The sequence below is a fragment of the Oryzias latipes genome, chromosome 4 (genome assembly GCF_053564925.1).
Source record: "Oryzias latipes strain Hd-rR chromosome 4, Olatipes_Hd-rR_3.1".
Lineage (NCBI taxonomy): Eukaryota > Metazoa > Chordata > Actinopteri > Beloniformes > Adrianichthyidae > Oryzias > Oryzias latipes.
Window position 1 is genome coordinate 15583679 of NC_136240.1, and position 17267 is coordinate 15600945.

The window sequence follows — 17267 nt, forward strand, 5'->3', positions numbered from 1 at the left end:
AAAAGAGACAATCCCAGATGTCATTTACTGCATGTCTCCACATAAAACACTAGCACTCAACTATACATAACACATTCCTCAAGTTTCTTCTTTACAAATATAGATAAGACACAAAGTATTTTTCCTGAGTTGTCTTAAGAGAAACCTTAAGAGGTCTATGCCCAATCATTTCACACATAATTGACATAATATTGAAAAATATTAAACTTGAATCCTCTCTATTTTCAAACAAATCCTTCAAATGAATATTCAGAGTATGGTGCAAACTTTGCAGTTACTCATGTTTTTTTTCATAGATGCCTTCCTGATCTTGAGTCAGGAACATGATGTGAGGTGTCTGTCATGTGTCAGAGGTGAGAGGTTTAGACAGTTTTCCTGGACAGTTAAAAACTTTATTGCTTGTTTGAAAAAAAAAAACTCATCCTCATTCATCCTGTAGGCTTAGAAATGTGTTACAGAGCACGTTCGTCCCCTGCAGTTCAAAACTGGTAACACATTCAGATTCATTACCAAAGGGGGGAAATATAAACATTTGTATTGAAATCGCTGAGGAATAGTCTGTTACAAGTTATGTAAATACGCTTTCGGTCAGTTTTATTGGATCTTTGAGCTCATGAATTGTTTTAAGTAAAAGCATTCTCAAATTAGATTTGATTTTATACATTTGATTTTTCCCCCCCAATCATTTCATTATTCATAAATAATTCAATTACTAATTTTTTATGGATTTATGATTATAAAAAAAGAAAAAAAAACTGTGGCCATTTCTTTGTTAAACGGGACGGGATGTTGCATCAGAGCTGTAGAGTATAGGAACGCAAAGAACGTGCTGTCGTAACATGGGCAGGCCACACAACCCCTGACAGCCAATCAGAGCGAGCTCTCCTTGTTGATACGCTCTGATTGGCCTCAGAGAAGCAGGCTCCCAGAACTGCCCCGGTATATAGTATTTCCCATTTTCCGCTTAGCGGTAATGCGCGCTCTGAGTACACGGTGGTCCGGACGCTTTTAGGAAACACGCCGCGATGGAGCACGCGAACAAACGGGACACGCAGAATGGTCTGTTTGCCGGCTTCCGTACCGCCTTTAAATCCTTCGCCACGGACGCCATCCACGTCGGGCAGGAGCCGGAGCAGTGGAAGTCGATGGCTGTGGTGCCGCCTATTTCCCTGTCCACAACGTTCAAGCAGTACTCACCGGGGGACCACGCCGTAAGTAGCTCGATATGACACGGTTATTTAACCGGGGGGGTGAGGGGGGTGAGGATGAGCCGGCAACATCCACGTGGGACATGATTGAGAAAAACGGTTGTTTTTCCTTGTTATATTCAGATAATAACGTGTTAATATTAATTTTTTTACTTTCAACACGAAAGAATTTAAGTAATTGTGTTGTATGATTGATCTCAGTTTTAAAAGTTTTTCCCCTCATAGATGATCACATGTGAGCGTTTTAATCCTTGTTTATTCTACTGTATAACTTCTCAGCCTGCCCTGAGTGAGTCATCAGAAATAGCTTTATAAAGAAGAAAATAGGTGTTTGAATACCGGTAAGACTAATTTATTTTGAAAACTTAATCTGCCTTTGTGGAATCTTTTCAAACAGGAAATTCTAGATTCTGCATCTCTGACCCTGAACAGTCTGGGAATCCAGACTAAAATCAGCTTGTGTTGAAAACAAATTTATGTGTGTGTTTTTTTTCTCTCCCAGCTATCTCTTCACATTGTGTTGAAATACTATATATTTTCTCTGGAGCCATCTTTTTTTTTTTCCTATCAATGATTACATAGTAGACCACAGTCTCCTCTGCTGCAGCCAAAACGGCATGTTTTCCCGCTTTAACACATCCCATGTTTAATGACTGTTACCAAGTTTCCACACAAGACGCCGCCGGTGTGCTGAATCAGACGCGTTAGAGCAGAAAAACCGACACCGAACATGTTTGAGAAACACTTAATTGAGCTGGCAAGAAGACAATAAGGTGTCTCATAAAAGTACCTGTTTAGGACAAAGATCATTTGTTGTTGATGTCTTTAAACGCTAATCTCAAGGTGTGTACATATTAACTGCTGAAACACGATGATCCAAAAGGCCTCCCCTACACAAGCATAGACTTGCCAAACATCTCATCTTCATCATCCATTAACAGACCAGTTTGTGATTCTTATATACAGATTTGAGATATTTATTTCCCACAAAATTTAGCTCTAAGAATTGGTGAATGATTTATAAGAACCAAACAGTTGTATAGTTTTGAGGCTGCAAAAGGGAGATAACAATACACCAAGGTAATTTGGTGTGACAGGTGACTGTTTTCACAGATGTAGCCTTGTGCACTAACTGTCAACATGAAGCTATTTGAACAGATTCTACTCTATATTCCAGTTAATAAAAGTATTAGACAATTTATTATTTAATGAATGTCTGCTTGGGTTAATCAGATCAGTGCAGGGGCACCAACAAGATAAAAACCGTGCAGCATTTTCAACTTTGGGTACTAACCTCTGCTAAAAACTGGAATCATTGTTAGCTTTGGTGATTTCTTTGATGTTTTTATTTCATTTTAGGGTTTTGAATACAGCCGAAGTGGAAATCCTACCAGAAACTGTCTAGAAAAGGCCGTGGCAGCTCTGGATGGAGCAAAGTACTGTAAGTTAATTCACACCGACAGAAAAACGGTAAAATAAAAACGTTTGTAAAAAGAGCTTTTTAAACTTTTAGTATAAAATGTTTAAATTTAAAAACATTTCTCAAGTGATGATAATGTTTATTCCTTTTACAAGCATCTAGTGAGTCAATTTAGCCCCCATTAAGCTCTGTACACAACGTGTATGTGATGCGCATTCAAGAAGCCCATGGTGTTCACACTGGACAAGCAGGGAGGGGCTTCTTCATTTTTTTTTTCTCAGCTCTATTCCAATATATGAAATACTTGAGGTCATAATTCCAGCCAAGCACAAACTGCAATTATCAATTTCTTCTCTATGATCAATTTTAAAATAGCTGATACTTCTGTGAATTAAGAGGTGCCATCCAAACGTCATTACCAAATAGGAGTCCCTAATTGGTCGAAGTTCGACTTGGTTTAACTTGCAACGCACGTTCAATGGCCGCACATTTTTTAAGTAAAGCTCGAAAATGTTTGTAAAAACCTGCGTAGCTACACAAGAGTTTTGAACGCGGGTTGCCAAAGACGGCGTGAAAGTAGGTTTACAGTTTGTTTAATACAAGTCCTCATTAAACGTATTTAGTAGTTTCTGTCAAAAAGGAGAAAGTTCCCCTCAAAATCAAACATTGCAAACCACAACCCGCGAGGAAAAAAATGACCCAAAAACTGTTGGGGCTCCTCTGGAGGAGGCCCCATTCACTTATTCCTGTTGAAGACCTGTCATAATTGAGATTTTTGGTCCCTGCAGCTCTCGCCTTTGCATCAGGACTGGCTACCACAGTGACCGTCACTCACCTGCTGAAGTCAGGGGATGGGATCGTGTGCATGGATGATGTGTACGGAGGTGAGGCGCCAAACCCTACACTTTATTTAACTTTGAAAGTGCAGCCTGAGCAGGTCTGACCTTGTTAAATGAGGCAAACTCTATATCTTTTTTAAGGCACAAACCGGTACTTCCGAAGAATTGCAGCTGGTCTTGGCGTGGACGTTTCTTTTGCTGACTGCACAAAACCAGAACTGCTCAAGGCTGCTCTGAAGCCCAACACCAAAGTAGGTTATGAAATCTTTCAACAACCAATAGTCCTGGTGTTATGTCTGTGTCTACTTCAACTAATTTCCCCTTCAATCAGTTTCCAAGCATGAATTAGTCCTATGTGTGACACATTTTTCCTTCTACTCTCATATGTTAAGTCGAGATAAAATGTGTTTTTCACCTATTTTGACGCTAAAATAAGTGAATATTTGTGCAGCTTGTGTGGATCGAGACACCAACCAACCCCACGATGAAGGTGGTTGACATCAAGGCCTGCTCCGATTTGGTGCACGAGCACAACAAGGATATCGTGGTTGTCGTGGACAACACGTTCATGTCGGCGTATTTCCAGGTAAAGGATTGATGTGCATTTCACACTTAGTAAGTTTTTTTGGAAATGGCTGATGGAATTATACCTCCTGCGTTTTATTCCGAACCCCCACAGCGCCCTCTGGCATTGGGAGCAGATATTTGCATGTATTCGGCCACAAAATACATGAACGGTGAGTCATGAGTCAAATCACGTTTTGCCATTTGAAAGCATCAACTTTTATGTAAATGTCATTTATTTGCAGCAGTTTAACTAAAGGCTTTCTACGTTTTTAGAATCTTCTGTTATTTTTTTTTTCTAAACTTAAAGGAGATGATTTATGAAAATAATTTATTTGAATGTTTTGTAATTTTGATTTTTTTATGTGTAAGATGATCTTTTCCATCTGACTGTCTAAAAATAAAGACTTAAAAAATCAGATTATCTTCTTTCACTTTCGGCTTCTCCCAGCAGGGGAGGGACAACCCTCCCTTGAGGATGAGTCGCATGGTTAACTTGGCAATGTTTTTAGATTATAATAAAGCAAAAGTTGTTTTTGGCAGTCTTATTCATTTGAATGGTTTAGACCCTTGTTTTTCTTTAAGCGAACAATGATAATAATAATAATAATAATTGATACTTTATTTATCCCACAATGGGGAAATTCTTCTCTGCATTTGACGCATCCCCTGGGGGAGCGGTGAGCTGCAGCCAAACTGCGCTCGGAAGGCAGTAGCGTTTAGGGTTAAGGGTCTTGTCCAAGGACCCCCACTGGGTGATGTTAATCACTCGCCTTTGATAGGGCAATTGCCCCCAGTACCATTGTTTATTCCCCTCCGGGAATCGAAAATACCTGTATTTTTTGTTACAAAAATCTCATTGGCCAATTGAAATAAATATCTTCTTTTGGAATATTACAAATTAGATCTAGTTAAAATCGCAACATACTTCAAAATCTACATAATTATACTTGAAATGACCCGTCCAAGCCCTGCAACAGACTGGCGACCTGTCCAGGACGTCCCCTGCCTTCGCCCACGAGTGGCCGGGATAGGCTCCAGCAGCCCCTTGACCCCGAAAGGGACAAAATGGGTTAGAATATGAATGAATGAATGCCCCATCCAAGCAGCACACTGGTTCATGTTTTACTGCAGCATGAAGGTTTGGCTGGTTCTTCAGTCGTGTCCTGTGCTCCACAGGTCACAGTGATGTGGTGATGGGGATGCTCTCATTGAACAACGAGGGTCTGTGTGAGCGACTGAGGTTTCTGCAAAACGGTGAGTTAATGCCACACTGGTGCTGCAAATGTTATAAATCTGATTACTGCGAGAGAAAACCAAGTGCTTTTATTTTGAAACATTTGCTGGCCTAAGAAAACTCTCGGTGAATGTAAACTGCATTATTTTCTTGAATATGAAATATATATATATAAATATATATATATAAATATATATATATATATATATATATATATATATAAATATATATATATATATATATAAATATATATATATATATATATATATATATATATATAAATATATAAATATAAATATATAAATATATATATATATATATATAAATATATATATATATATAAAAATATATATATATATATATATATATAAAAATATATTATATATATATATATATAAAAATATATATATATATATATATATATAAAAAATATATATATATATATATATAAAAATATATATATATAAAAATATATATATATATATATATATATAATATATATATATATATATATATATATATATATATATATATATATATATAAATATATATATATATAAATATATATATATAAATATATAAATATATATATATATATATATAATATATATATATATATAAAAATATATATATATATATATATAACTGGCTTTTTGCTCCACTCCACATTTGGTGAATTGGTTATTTGACCTACATTTACTTTGTAAACAACTAACACATGAACCAAAGGTAAGAACCAATTTGAGACCCTTTCAGTGTAAGAGGATTGTTCCTGCTTCTTTGGCTTGCCAAGACTTGAAGTTGTGTTTTTTTTCTGCCTTTTGTTTTTGTCGGGATACAGCTCTGGGTGGTGTCCCGTCTCCCTTCGACTGTTTTCTGTGTAACCGTGGACTGAAAACGCTACACCTGCGAATGGAGCAGCACTTCAAAAACGGCATGGCTGCTGCTAAGTTCCTGGAGGCGGATCCCAGGGTGGAGCGAGTCATTTTTCCTGGTAATGGAATTGGCTTCAGCCATTTTGCCGACTAGTGGGATAGGCCACTTACTCCAACCTCCCAACTGTAAAATGAACTTTTTCGTTGCACATTTCTACTGTATTTAGTGTTTTAACAGAATATTTTTAATTATTGTATTTAAACAAGTCTGCATGATAGAATATAAGTAGCTTTTATTAGGTGTCTTCTCTTTGACTGTATATCTTTTCTTACCGTATTTTTTAGCCCAAATGTTTTAGAGTTTTTTTTTTTAGTAAATAAACTATTCCAAACTATTCATTTTACAGAACAGATATTCAGTAAAATGATGCTTAAATGTCAAGGAGAGAAGTGACTCCAGATGAGTAAACACTGCCATCTAGCGGTGTGTAGGGTGTAAAGGTAAGTGAACAGCAGCAGAGGTGTCATCTAAATGGGTGCAATGAGCTTAACAGACCCATAAACCCTAAGTAAGTATAAAAGGATTCATACGGTGGCCCAGAAGGGTCACAACACATTAACTTACCACACAACACATTAACTCAACACAACACATTAACTCACAACACAATAACTCACAACACATTAACTCACAACCGAAGTAAAGATGCAATGGAAGTGCTTTTATTCTGAAATTTCCACTGGGCTGAGCGGCTAACTACCTAACAGAAAGTAACGTCACAGTGAGCTGTGGAGGGAGCACGTTGTTGCCAGATTACCCTTGCCAGATACTCTGGTGGGCTACCTTAGATTCATACATGCTGACTGAGCAAATCATTTTAATGTTAAATAAAGTTGGACGTGGTAAAACCAAAGAACTGATCTAAGTGGCTGGGTAGCTCGGTTGATAAGGTGGAAGGTTGTCACGCAGGAATACAGGGTTTGATTCTGAATGGGCAATTACCATAGTGAGGGCCCTTGAAGAAGGCCCTTAACACTACTGCGTCCCGCACAGCTCACCATGCCCCCAGGGGATGGGTCAAATGCGGAAAACAAATTTGACTGAGTAGCTCAGTTGGTAAGGTGAGAAGCTACCACGCAGGAATACAGGGTTCGATTCCCGGAGGGGAATGAACAATGATACTGGGGCAATTACCATCTCAATGGTGAGCAATTAACATCACTCAGTGAAAACCCTTAACGCTACTGCCTCCAGATTGCGGTTTTGCCCCAGCAGAGAAGAGATTTCCCCATTGTGGGATGAATAAAGTATTTATTTATTTGTATCAATTATTATTCAATTTTATTTGTATAGCCCAAATTCACAACAACAGTTGTTTCGATGGGTTTCTTATCGGTAATTGAAAAAGTTAAACATAAAATCAAAAGGATCTGAATACATAGAATTCATTAGGAAAATACTAAATTGAACTAACAAACTGACTAAGCTAAACTGGACATCCTTGCCCTAAGACCCCCCTTCGCGGAAAAAAACGATTCCGGAAAAAACGAAAAAACCTCAGGGGTGCCCATATGAAGGAGGGATCCTTCCCCAGGACGGACAGGCGATGTACCGAACTTATAGAGAAGAATTAACTTATCAAACTACAACTACGTATTTAAAGTCCAGCAGACGAGCATCATCCAGCCGGAGTTGGGGGGAAAGTCGGAGGCGCGAGTCGAGCCGGAGACAGGATCCACAGCCAGGTATAGGAGCAGTAGTAGAGACGAGCCAGAGACGAGGTACACGGTCAGGTACAGAGCAGAGACGGGCCAGAGGCAGGATCCACAGCCAGGTATAGGAGCAGTAGTAGAGACGAGCCAGAGGCAGGATCCACAGCCAGGTGTAGAAGCAGTAGTGGAGGCGACCCAGAGACGAGGTACACGGTCAGGTACAGGAGCACGGATGAGCCAACTGTTGTTTTTCTTCTGGCTGCAGGTCTGCCCTCGCACCCCCAGTATGACATAATGAAGAGACAGTGCACTGGATGCCCGGGGATGATTGCCTTCTACATTAAAGGGAAACTTGAAAATGCGAAAGCCTTCCTTTGTAACCTGAAGGTAATTTTTGAACAAGTTAAGTCTATGTGCCATTAAGGATTTCCAGGAGTGATTGCAAACATTCTTCAGGGAGACGTTTTTTTTTTCATTGATAGAAGACGTTAGAACAGTCAAATATTTCTTCAGACCAACATAAAGATGTCTGGTAAAAACAAATAGGGCTCATCTAAACAAAGACCTCCTACCAAATTTCATCATGAACGAATATTTAGACAAAATTTTCACCAGACAATTTGGATCCAAAAAACCTAACTCCATATGAGATGGAAAACAGTGTGAGACTTTATGTCCAACAGATGACGCTTGGCTTTAGCTGTGTTCAGCAACAACATAAAAGTGCTTATTCAACTGTGAGTTAAGGAGCGTTTCTACAGTCCATTGTTTTCTTCATACATCATCTCACGCAGCCAGTGTGCCAAAGTGCAAAGTTGCCCTTAAATACATTAAAAAAAAAGGCAATGACACAAATGTAAATATTTTAAGACAAGAATTTTGCCCCTTTAATTTTACAATTGTCACCCATACAGAAGGCCATTTGTGTTGTTGCCTCAAGATAGTCTGACTGTGTTTCAGATCAACCAAAAATGCCAAAAAAGCTAAATGTTTTTTCCAATTTAAGGAATTTCTTCAGTGGACAGGCTATGATTTGTTAGTGTCTTTTGTCTCCTTTATTTTTCCTTGTTTTTTTGTTTTTATTTGATGGATAATTTATGTGTTGAATGCTTCATTGTGTTCCTGCTGTTTCATTTCAGTTGTTTGCGGTCGCAGAAAGTCTTGGTGGATATGAAAGTCTAGCAGAACATCCGTAAGTAACCTTTGTGCCACCAATATAGAAGGCTAAAAAAATATTTGTTCTTTTTACTGTTACTGCCTTTTACTATATAAACAGAGCTGCATTTTATGCCATCAAAGGGGGGCAGCTTAAATAAAAAAAGAATGTGTTTGATTTAGATGATCCCCAGTTGTACCTCATCTCTTATGAGGCCTTAAATCCTTAAATCCCTTTTAGAATATGTTTTTCCTTCTGTAAAGTTCATTTGTTCTTTACTACAATTTAGAGCAATCATGACTCATGCGTCAGTGCCAGAAAATGAAAGGACTATTCTGGGGATCACCGACACCCTGATCCGCCTCTCTGTTGGATTGGAGGATGAGGCTGACATCATTGAAGACCTGGATCAGGCGCTGAATGCTGCTGTAAGTATCAGGTGTCCCCAGACGGACAGAAAACCTTTAGAGATGGTCAGCTGAAGCCCCCTGTTGTTATGGTGACAATATAGAATCAATATGGCTGTAAATCTGATTAGCTCTCTTAGTGGCTGCAAGGCTCCAAAAACACAGTTTGTCTTAAAAACATCATCTCAGTGCCAAGATTTTTTAAAGCTTTTGACCTGGAAAAACCGCCAAAAAGACAACTTTATAAGAAAATATGTTAAGTGGTAATAATTAACTTTCTCTGGAACATTTTAGTTACTTTAGATGTTCAGTCTAGTTTGCTTCAAATCATCTCTGGAATCTTTGAAATGTATAGAAAATTATTATCAAACAGATGTGAGCATGCCACACTCCAGGATAATTCATGAAGGTGGTGAATTTAGATTACTGTGGCATTTTCTAAATAACACACTTGTATTTGTCTGATTGCACCAAGTATTGATCTTGCTGGTTATTTTCCCTTCCTTCCTGTTTTTTTCTGCAGCATCCAAAGAGATTGAAGATGAGCGACCTGAAGAACTAAAGATCAATATGAGGTCCCCTCAGTGGATTGACAAACTCATTGGGAAACCATTTATTCTTGCTGTCCCTCTGCAAGGATGGTGAGCTCATGCTGCCACCTGCTGGCTAAAACTCCACTGTGCCACTTTAAAAAAGAATTTCCTGCCATCCACAACGAATAAAAATGTATTAACTTCTCCCGTGTGAGCAAAATATTTTTAAATAATTACATTTGATATGAAAACTTAGATATGGATGAATTGCTCTGCACATGTCTTATTTGGAGCAGAATAATAACGGTCACTTTTGTTTACAAGCTTTTAAATTAATTTTTTGTTAGATTTCTAAAGAACAATGTATAAAGGGACCCATTTGTGATGAAAACGAAGGAAAAAAAAGCAGGGCTCTTACGTTTTGCAATCCCTGCATGAATGTTATGGGAAAATGCATTAAAATCATTGAAAAACAACTTGAGTCTTTTGTCTGAGAATGTCTGTTTAATCAACAATGGAGAGAAATTACCTTTTCTTCAAGTTAGATCAAAACATGTTATTTATAGCTGGACTAGATGAAATTTAGCCGTCGCCTATGAGTCCAATCAAAATCAAATGGTGTAAACCAAACAAAATAATACAGACTAAAAAATTAATTCCTGAAATATTAATGAAAAAATAATCAGCTGCCTAGTGAGTATGTAGTTGCATTGGTCAGCTCCCAGATATGAATAGGAAATGCTGAGCATGAACAAGCTGTCTGTCAAAAAAAAAAAGTTTACCTTCTAACAGACTTCTTCTGTGTTGCAATGAATATGCATAGTAATAAAATACAGACACATGATGTTGGATCCAACTAATTAATTAAATCTATTAAATGTTGGAAATAATTGTTTAGGACAATGATCTTACTATATTTTTGCTTAAAGCTACAAGCATGTGCAGTAATTTCCAGTCAGCTGTTTGGGTCTGGACATAAAAATGTACACGCATGAGAAAACTTGTCAATGGTATAAAAATAGTTTTTTCAGCATAACTGGTGTAAAGGTAGTCAAGAGTACACGAAGTTGACTTGGCATTTACCGGTATGTTATTTTGCTGTTCTTAAAATATAATGAAAAAAATGGAAGTTTTGCAAATTCATGTGTTTGTGTTTTGTGGAAAAAACAATATTGAAAATGAAAAAAGCAAGACAGTTATTCTTTTTTAAACCACTAAATGTTTTTTAAAAGAACAAATACATTTTCACCATTGAAAATTCAACATATATTTTGGTAATATTACACTTTTATGTAACATTTTTCATAACAATATTGATAAAAATATTGTTGGTGTTAAAAATCATTTATCTATATTTGTAATTTATTTATACTTTTTTAATTCGAAGGGGAGGAAAAGTCCAAGTGTTGAACAGAAAAACCTTAAACAGTAATGAATTGGAGCAGCCGCCAATATGTCTGCCTTAAGGGAGACTTTTAAACAGCACAAAGCCAAATTTATATTTTGAAACTTCAAACTTACATCATTTTGTTTTATTCGTCAAAAAAATTGGGAGGGGCGGGGGGGGCATACGTACAGTCGATCTGAAAGTCGGAAGTCAAAGCGTGAAGAGCGTCAAACCAATGAGTTATATCACTAGAGGAGACATCACGTGATTCCTCATGGGAGGAGAGCACTGCCATCTTGGTGAGGTCAAGTTACTGCTGCAGTGCATGCATGTGAACTCATTTTTTGCAAAATGCCAGTTCATTGTTCAAGTTTCAACTGCCAAAATCAGAGTCCACAAAGGAGGAAGGGAGAACATTTCACAGGTAAGAACTATAATTTTTTCTTTTACTGCTGGAGGGGCTTTATTAATAGAACACATGTTGACATGCATGATGCTGCAGGGCTATTATGAACATGCTGCATGATGTACGTATAATTTGCTGTCGACATAAATGTAAACTTTATTTAGTTAAACCTATAAACAGTATACTAGGACTAGGCTAATATAGTTATATAGATTTATACATTTCTGACTCAGTGACTGAACTTTTCTTGCAGGTTTTCTAATGGATTCAGACTTAAGGAAAAAGTGGGCCTTAGCAATAAAAAGAGCTAACCCAGATGGATCACTGTGGTTACCAACTAGCAATACAGTTTGGCTATGTTCAAAAGATTTTGGGGAAACAGATTTTGATAAGAGGCCAGACTGTTTGCTTGAAATCCGACACCATACCATCTATGTTACACAAACTGATCACTCACATGAATTAGTGGGGTAAATCAATTGTTTTTCTTTTGTTTTTTGTTTCTTTTTAAAGGGGAAAATCTGTTGTTGACTTTTGGACTTATTGTTGACTTATTATTATCATATATTATTATTGAACTATCATTGATTTATTGTTATCATTTAATATTATTATTGACTTACTATTGATTTATTATTATTATTTATTATTGATTCATCATTAATATCATTGACTTATTTATATATTGTTATTTATTATTATTATTATTGACTTATTATTGATTTCTTGTTATCATTTAATATTTTTATTGACTTACTATTGATTTATTATTATTATCATTGATTCATCATTATTATTATTATTGACTTATTGTTTATAAATTATTATCATTTAATATTATTATTGACTTATTATTTATATATTGTTATTATTTATTATTATTATTGACGTATTGTTGGGCTTTTCTAAATAATCTAAATTACATGTCAAAGAGGTTTAAAACTTTGAAATGTTTAAAAATTATTTTCAAAACTTCTTTGTAATTTTTATTTATTTATAAGTCCTGCAACAATGCATTTTTCATTAAAGTTTGAGCTTTTAAGGCTGACTGTTTCTCTTATTTAACAGCAACAAATGATGTATTTATATATAAAAATTATATACATATATTATATATTTATTTATTTGCACAAGTATATAGAAATATGAATATATATAAATTATATAAAAGCTACTTAAATGCCACCAAAGGCTATAGAAATCATTGTCATGTGGGCGTCGTCGACCTCACCAAGATGGCGTCGCGCTCCGCCACCGTCGGCCAGGCTTCTACAGCGGGCGTGTCTCCTCTAGTGATATAACTCATTGCGTCAAACGTTCTGACGTGAGGCTCCACAGTTACGTAACAAATTTCCCATCATGCTCTTCGCGTGCGCTTCACAAAAAGCCAGCTGAGACCGCCGACAAGAGGGAGGGGAGCTGTACAGACGGTAGTCGTTGTTAGGAGTCGACTTTAAATTGCAGTTGTCTGTCAAATAAAGTGATCGAAAATAGAGACGGAGAACAACTAGAAAAAAGCCGCGACCAGACCGACACTCACCTCCGAAAGTGGCACCTGTTCCGACAGCCCAGTGGCATGTTTTCCGTCGCTGCTACGTCTTCAGGGGATCTTGCTGATCGAGTCCGTCCTGATCCAGTCTGCTGCACGCGGCGATGACAACAGCCACCCCGCAGGTGATGAGAGACCGGCTCCTTCAGGCCATCGACAGCCAAAGCAATGTGAGTCTGTTCCTCACTTCTGAGAGTTCTGGGAAAATGCAAACCGACGAACAAAAGATTTAATTTAGGTAACAATAGCAACAATAATAATAACTGCAGTTAAGGACTGTAAGTAATCCCAAACGCCTGGAACTAGTGGATGATGATTGGATTTAGCAAAGTATGAAATAAATGTATTTATGTATAGTTAAAAACCACATTTCATGTAAACGGGTTGCTTAAGAATTACAAAACATTCAAAACATAACAGCAGTTTAACACTGACATGGCTGAAAATTAGGATTAATTAAAAAAAATGCAGAATTACTGTTTGCTGTAACCTCATAACGTCTGAGTACCACGGAGGATTCATTTTATGACAAAGTCTTTACATGTAAACACCTATAAAATTATCAGAAGATGTTAGGAGCCTTCAGAACACACCATTTCAAATAAACGCACCTATTATGTCAAAATTCTTTGTGTCTTTTTGTGGGAATAAAATTGTTAATTTGCATTTGTTTCTCAGTTTGTCATCCTGTACCCAAAACCAGCACCCGTATATAGTTTCTAGACGTGCAGGTGCACATCTGAAAGCTTATTCAAATAAGGATTTAAACCAAGGAGGGCCCTTCTTTTTCTGTTATATTAGTATTTGGCCATTAAAAAAAAACATTTTAAATGTATTATATTATACCTGCAAATCTCTGCATGATGCTTAGATCATTGTCTTCCAAACAGGTATGCAACATGGTGGTGGTTATAGAGGTGATTTCTTTTTTGGAAACGTTTCCCATCACCAAAGAAGTACTTGAGGTAAGTTGCTTTAACATATGCTTCTAGAAACAAGACTTTAGACTGATGATCCCCACCTTCATGTCTTACTTATTTCCCTCCTCCAACACACCTGACCTAAATTCCTATGACTCCTTAACAGGTATCTGGTAACTTGAATCAGGTGTGTCAGAGCTGTCAAAGAAGAAAAGCATGCAGGGCAGGGGTATTATTATGCTGCATTTAAACTAGACGCGATCAAAAGAGAGGCGGAAGATGCAAATTTGCCCCTTGACGCTCCGGCCACAGAGCAACCGCCAACGTTTTTCTGGACTTAATTCGTTCCCACATCATTGAAAACGTGGATGATATTGAGTGAGAAGTTTGGGTTTATATGATTTGGAGAGCTCTACAGGTGCGCCAGCACGTGCTCCAGCTGCATGGGCTCTGTGGCAGGCTGGTGACCTGTCCTGTCCAGGGTGTATCCGGCCTTCGCCCAACAGTAACCCGGGGAAGTCTCCGGTAACCCCGCAGCCCCTGCAGGTTTAGAAAATAGAAGTTCAGAACAAAAATCCTCGCCATGAGTGGCCATATTGGATTTATTTTTCTACCCTTTGATCAAGTCATGGATAACGTCACATGCCCAAAGCGGAGTCCCTGATTACACGTCAACGTGGCCATGCTGTGTCCAAATCACGCCGCAAGACCTTAGATCACGTCTGTATATTGATTTAACATTCAAATTGATGGCTCTGACACACAAATTGCATCTGGTGTTAATGCAGCTTTAGTCTATCACTAAACGTCACTTGTGTTTCTTTTAGGAAACTCGTCTCGGAAAGCTAATCAATGATGTCCGAAAGAAAACTAGGAATGCAGATCTTGCAAAGAGAGCTAAGAATCTTCTACGGAACTGGCAGAAGCTCATTGAGCCAGGAAAGGGGGAATCTCCATCTAAAGGACTTTCTGCTACATCCTGGTCTTTCAAGGGTGCCTCTTATCCCTCCCTCGCTGCTCCAGGAACCATCTCGCCATCTGGTAAAACAGGCCAAGAGTTAAAAAGTAGAAATGACTTTAATAACTGTTCTCCTGGATTGGGAAAACAAAGGAAAAGGAAACATGTGGGTGACCAGAAGAGGACGGAGCTTTTACCACCCAAGATGGTCCAGAATACTCTTTCTGATAAAACTGAAAACTCTGAAAAAGTGCTCACCAACAGACTAGATGAGACTGCGGACCCTGGAAGAAACATGCATGTGCATTGTGCTTTACACAGTGAGGTTCCTGAAGCTCTGGATAACAAAAAAGTAAACAAAATTCCTGTACATGCTGTGAAACCAAATGCTGCTGGATGCATCAAGTCTCCAAAGACGACTTCTTTGCAGAGTAAATCAGTTCTCCAAAACCCAGGAGGGCAGGATGAGGCTCTGTCTGTGGGGCAACCTAAAGACCCTAGCCACTCTTTGTACAATCATCAAACTCCTGAACCAGAAGCTTTCGTGAAACAAACTTTAACCCAAACACAGAATAATCCCAATTCAAGTTTCACTGGGATTATTGACAGTTCTGATGTTAAGGTGTCTGCTCAGCCGTTCAGTATTAAGGATTCTTCACATTTGGGTTCTCAAAAAAGCACATTTTTTCATAACTTGGCTGCCTCCTCTTGCAACAAAGCAATCAGTTTATTGGAGGATGATCCTATTATCAATACAGGGAAGAAAAAAAGGCAAAAATACAGGCCTAAAAATTACATTGTTAATTTAGATGGACACAACGTTGAAGACAGCAGCAAAACAGTCAAATTAAAAGACAGAAGTCTCACGTTTAATCCGCTTACAGGACAAATCACACCCACCTGTCAAAAAGACTCATTGCAGAAGGAAGATTTCACTCAAACCCATAGAAGTGAGCTGCAGCAGTCAGAAGAGCTGAAGCTGAACGCACTGATAACTTCTAATCCTTATCGGCAGACAGACTGGAAAGCATTATCAAGGAGTGAAATAATCCAGTCCTACCTCTGCCAACAAAGCAACGTTCTGACGTCATCAGACACCCACATTCCTGGAGCACATTTCTTCATGACAGAATTACTGAAGAAAGAGGAGCACTGCACTAAAGATACAAAGAAATGTCACACATTGATTTCCGATGACCCACCCAAAGATTTACCTGGAGTCAGCAGAGAAATCTGTAAAGAAGATTTGAGTAGATTACAGACCCAACATTGGTCAGGGGTTAATGGTTGCTATGACACAAGGGGTAACTGGTATGACTGGACTGAGTGCATCTCCTTAGATCCAAGTGACAATGAGAGCAAATTGAATATTTTGCCCTATGTTTGTCTGGATTAAAGTTGGACATCATGCTTTTTTAGCGTGTAAAAAGCCTTTACTGTGAAGTTAAAAGATTTTGCAAAAGTATTTCTGGCCCATGTTTGCTGCTTTTTATAATTTGTTGTTTGAAATTAAGAAATTGTCCTTCTTGCCTCTGTGTTTTTGGAGCACTGACCGCATGGGCATGGTTTTTGTGAAGATTCTTTTAGAATTGTTTGAATGACACAAAAAATAGATTTTACTAAACATTTCATTTGTAAATATTGTACTGTTTAATAATAACTTTTACAAATTTCTTGAAGGAAGCACAAAATAAATGGCTCTAATCAATAAAAAAAGCTAAATAACAATAATACATCCTAATTTTATTCTTAAAAAATATTGCTTTATTAGACTTTTACTAAATATTCTGAATAAAGTGAAGATTCTTGAAAAGTGATTTTAATCCACACTGACCATGTTTGTAAATAAGGTAGCACCCCACAACTTTAATTAATGGCTATACTGATTGAAGAAGAGATCTATTGGGCAAGTTGGACTGATTATAGCACATACAAATATTGACTTTAGTTACTTTTTGACTTGGGGTGGGGTGGGGGGGGGTGTTTTCCTTTAGAATACCTTTATAGGTGAATAAAAAGTAACTTTTACCGCGTAAAGGCAATACAAATAACATTGCTTTCTCCTTGATCACTGGTAGCACATGTTAAGGTGTAC

At 37.6% G+C, this 17267-nt stretch overlaps 2 protein-coding genes across 2 annotated transcripts; both read left to right on the plus strand.

Annotated features, from left to right (window-relative positions):
* Positions 1-839: 839 nt before the first annotated feature.
* Positions 840-10428, plus strand: cth (cystathionase (cystathionine gamma-lyase)). Its single transcript, XM_023954227.2, has 12 exons — positions 840-1211; positions 2568-2649; positions 3417-3512; positions 3609-3718; positions 3919-4053; positions 4147-4204; positions 5211-5288; positions 6110-6262; positions 8122-8243; positions 8996-9048; positions 9302-9440; positions 9943-10428. The coding sequence occupies exons 1-12, from the start codon at positions 1026-1028 to the stop codon at positions 9979-9981; spliced, it is 1251 nt and encodes a 416-aa protein (XP_023809995.1). The 5' UTR covers positions 840-1025; the 3' UTR covers positions 9982-10428.
* A 2665-nt stretch (positions 10429-13093) lies between these two features.
* On the plus strand, positions 13094-16637 carry LOC101159339 (mediator of RNA polymerase II transcription subunit 26). The gene is made up of 3 exons (XM_004067966.5): positions 13094-13464; positions 14185-14259; positions 15042-16637. The coding sequence occupies exons 1-3, from the start codon at positions 13399-13401 to the stop codon at positions 16566-16568; spliced, it is 1668 nt and encodes a 555-aa protein (XP_004068014.1). The 5' UTR covers positions 13094-13398; the 3' UTR covers positions 16569-16637.
* Positions 16638-17267: the final 630 nt, after the last annotated feature.

Bases quoted from the DNA above. Each gene is read 5' to 3' on its own strand.
- LOC101159339 (XM_004067966.5), top strand. From the start codon at position 13,399: ATGACAACAGCCACCCCGCAGGTGATGAGAGACCGGCTCCTTCAGGCC. The intron at 13,465-14,184 runs GTGAGTCTGTTC...TCTTCCAAACAG, and splicing joins CCATCGACAGCCAAAGCAAT to GTATGCAACATGGTGGTGGT. The intron at 14,260-15,041 runs GTAAGTTGCTTT...TGTTTCTTTTAG, and splicing joins TCACCAAAGAAGTACTTGAG to GAAACTCGTCTCGGAAAGCT.
- cth (XM_023954227.2), top strand. From the start codon at position 1,026: ATGGAGCACGCGAACAAACGGGACACGCAGAATGGTCTGTTTGCCGGC. The intron at 4,054-4,146 runs GTAAAGGATTGA...GAACCCCCACAG, and splicing joins TCATGTCGGCGTATTTCCAG to CGCCCTCTGGCATTGGGAGC. The intron at 4,205-5,210 runs GTGAGTCATGAG...TGTGCTCCACAG, and splicing joins GGCCACAAAATACATGAACG to GTCACAGTGATGTGGTGATG.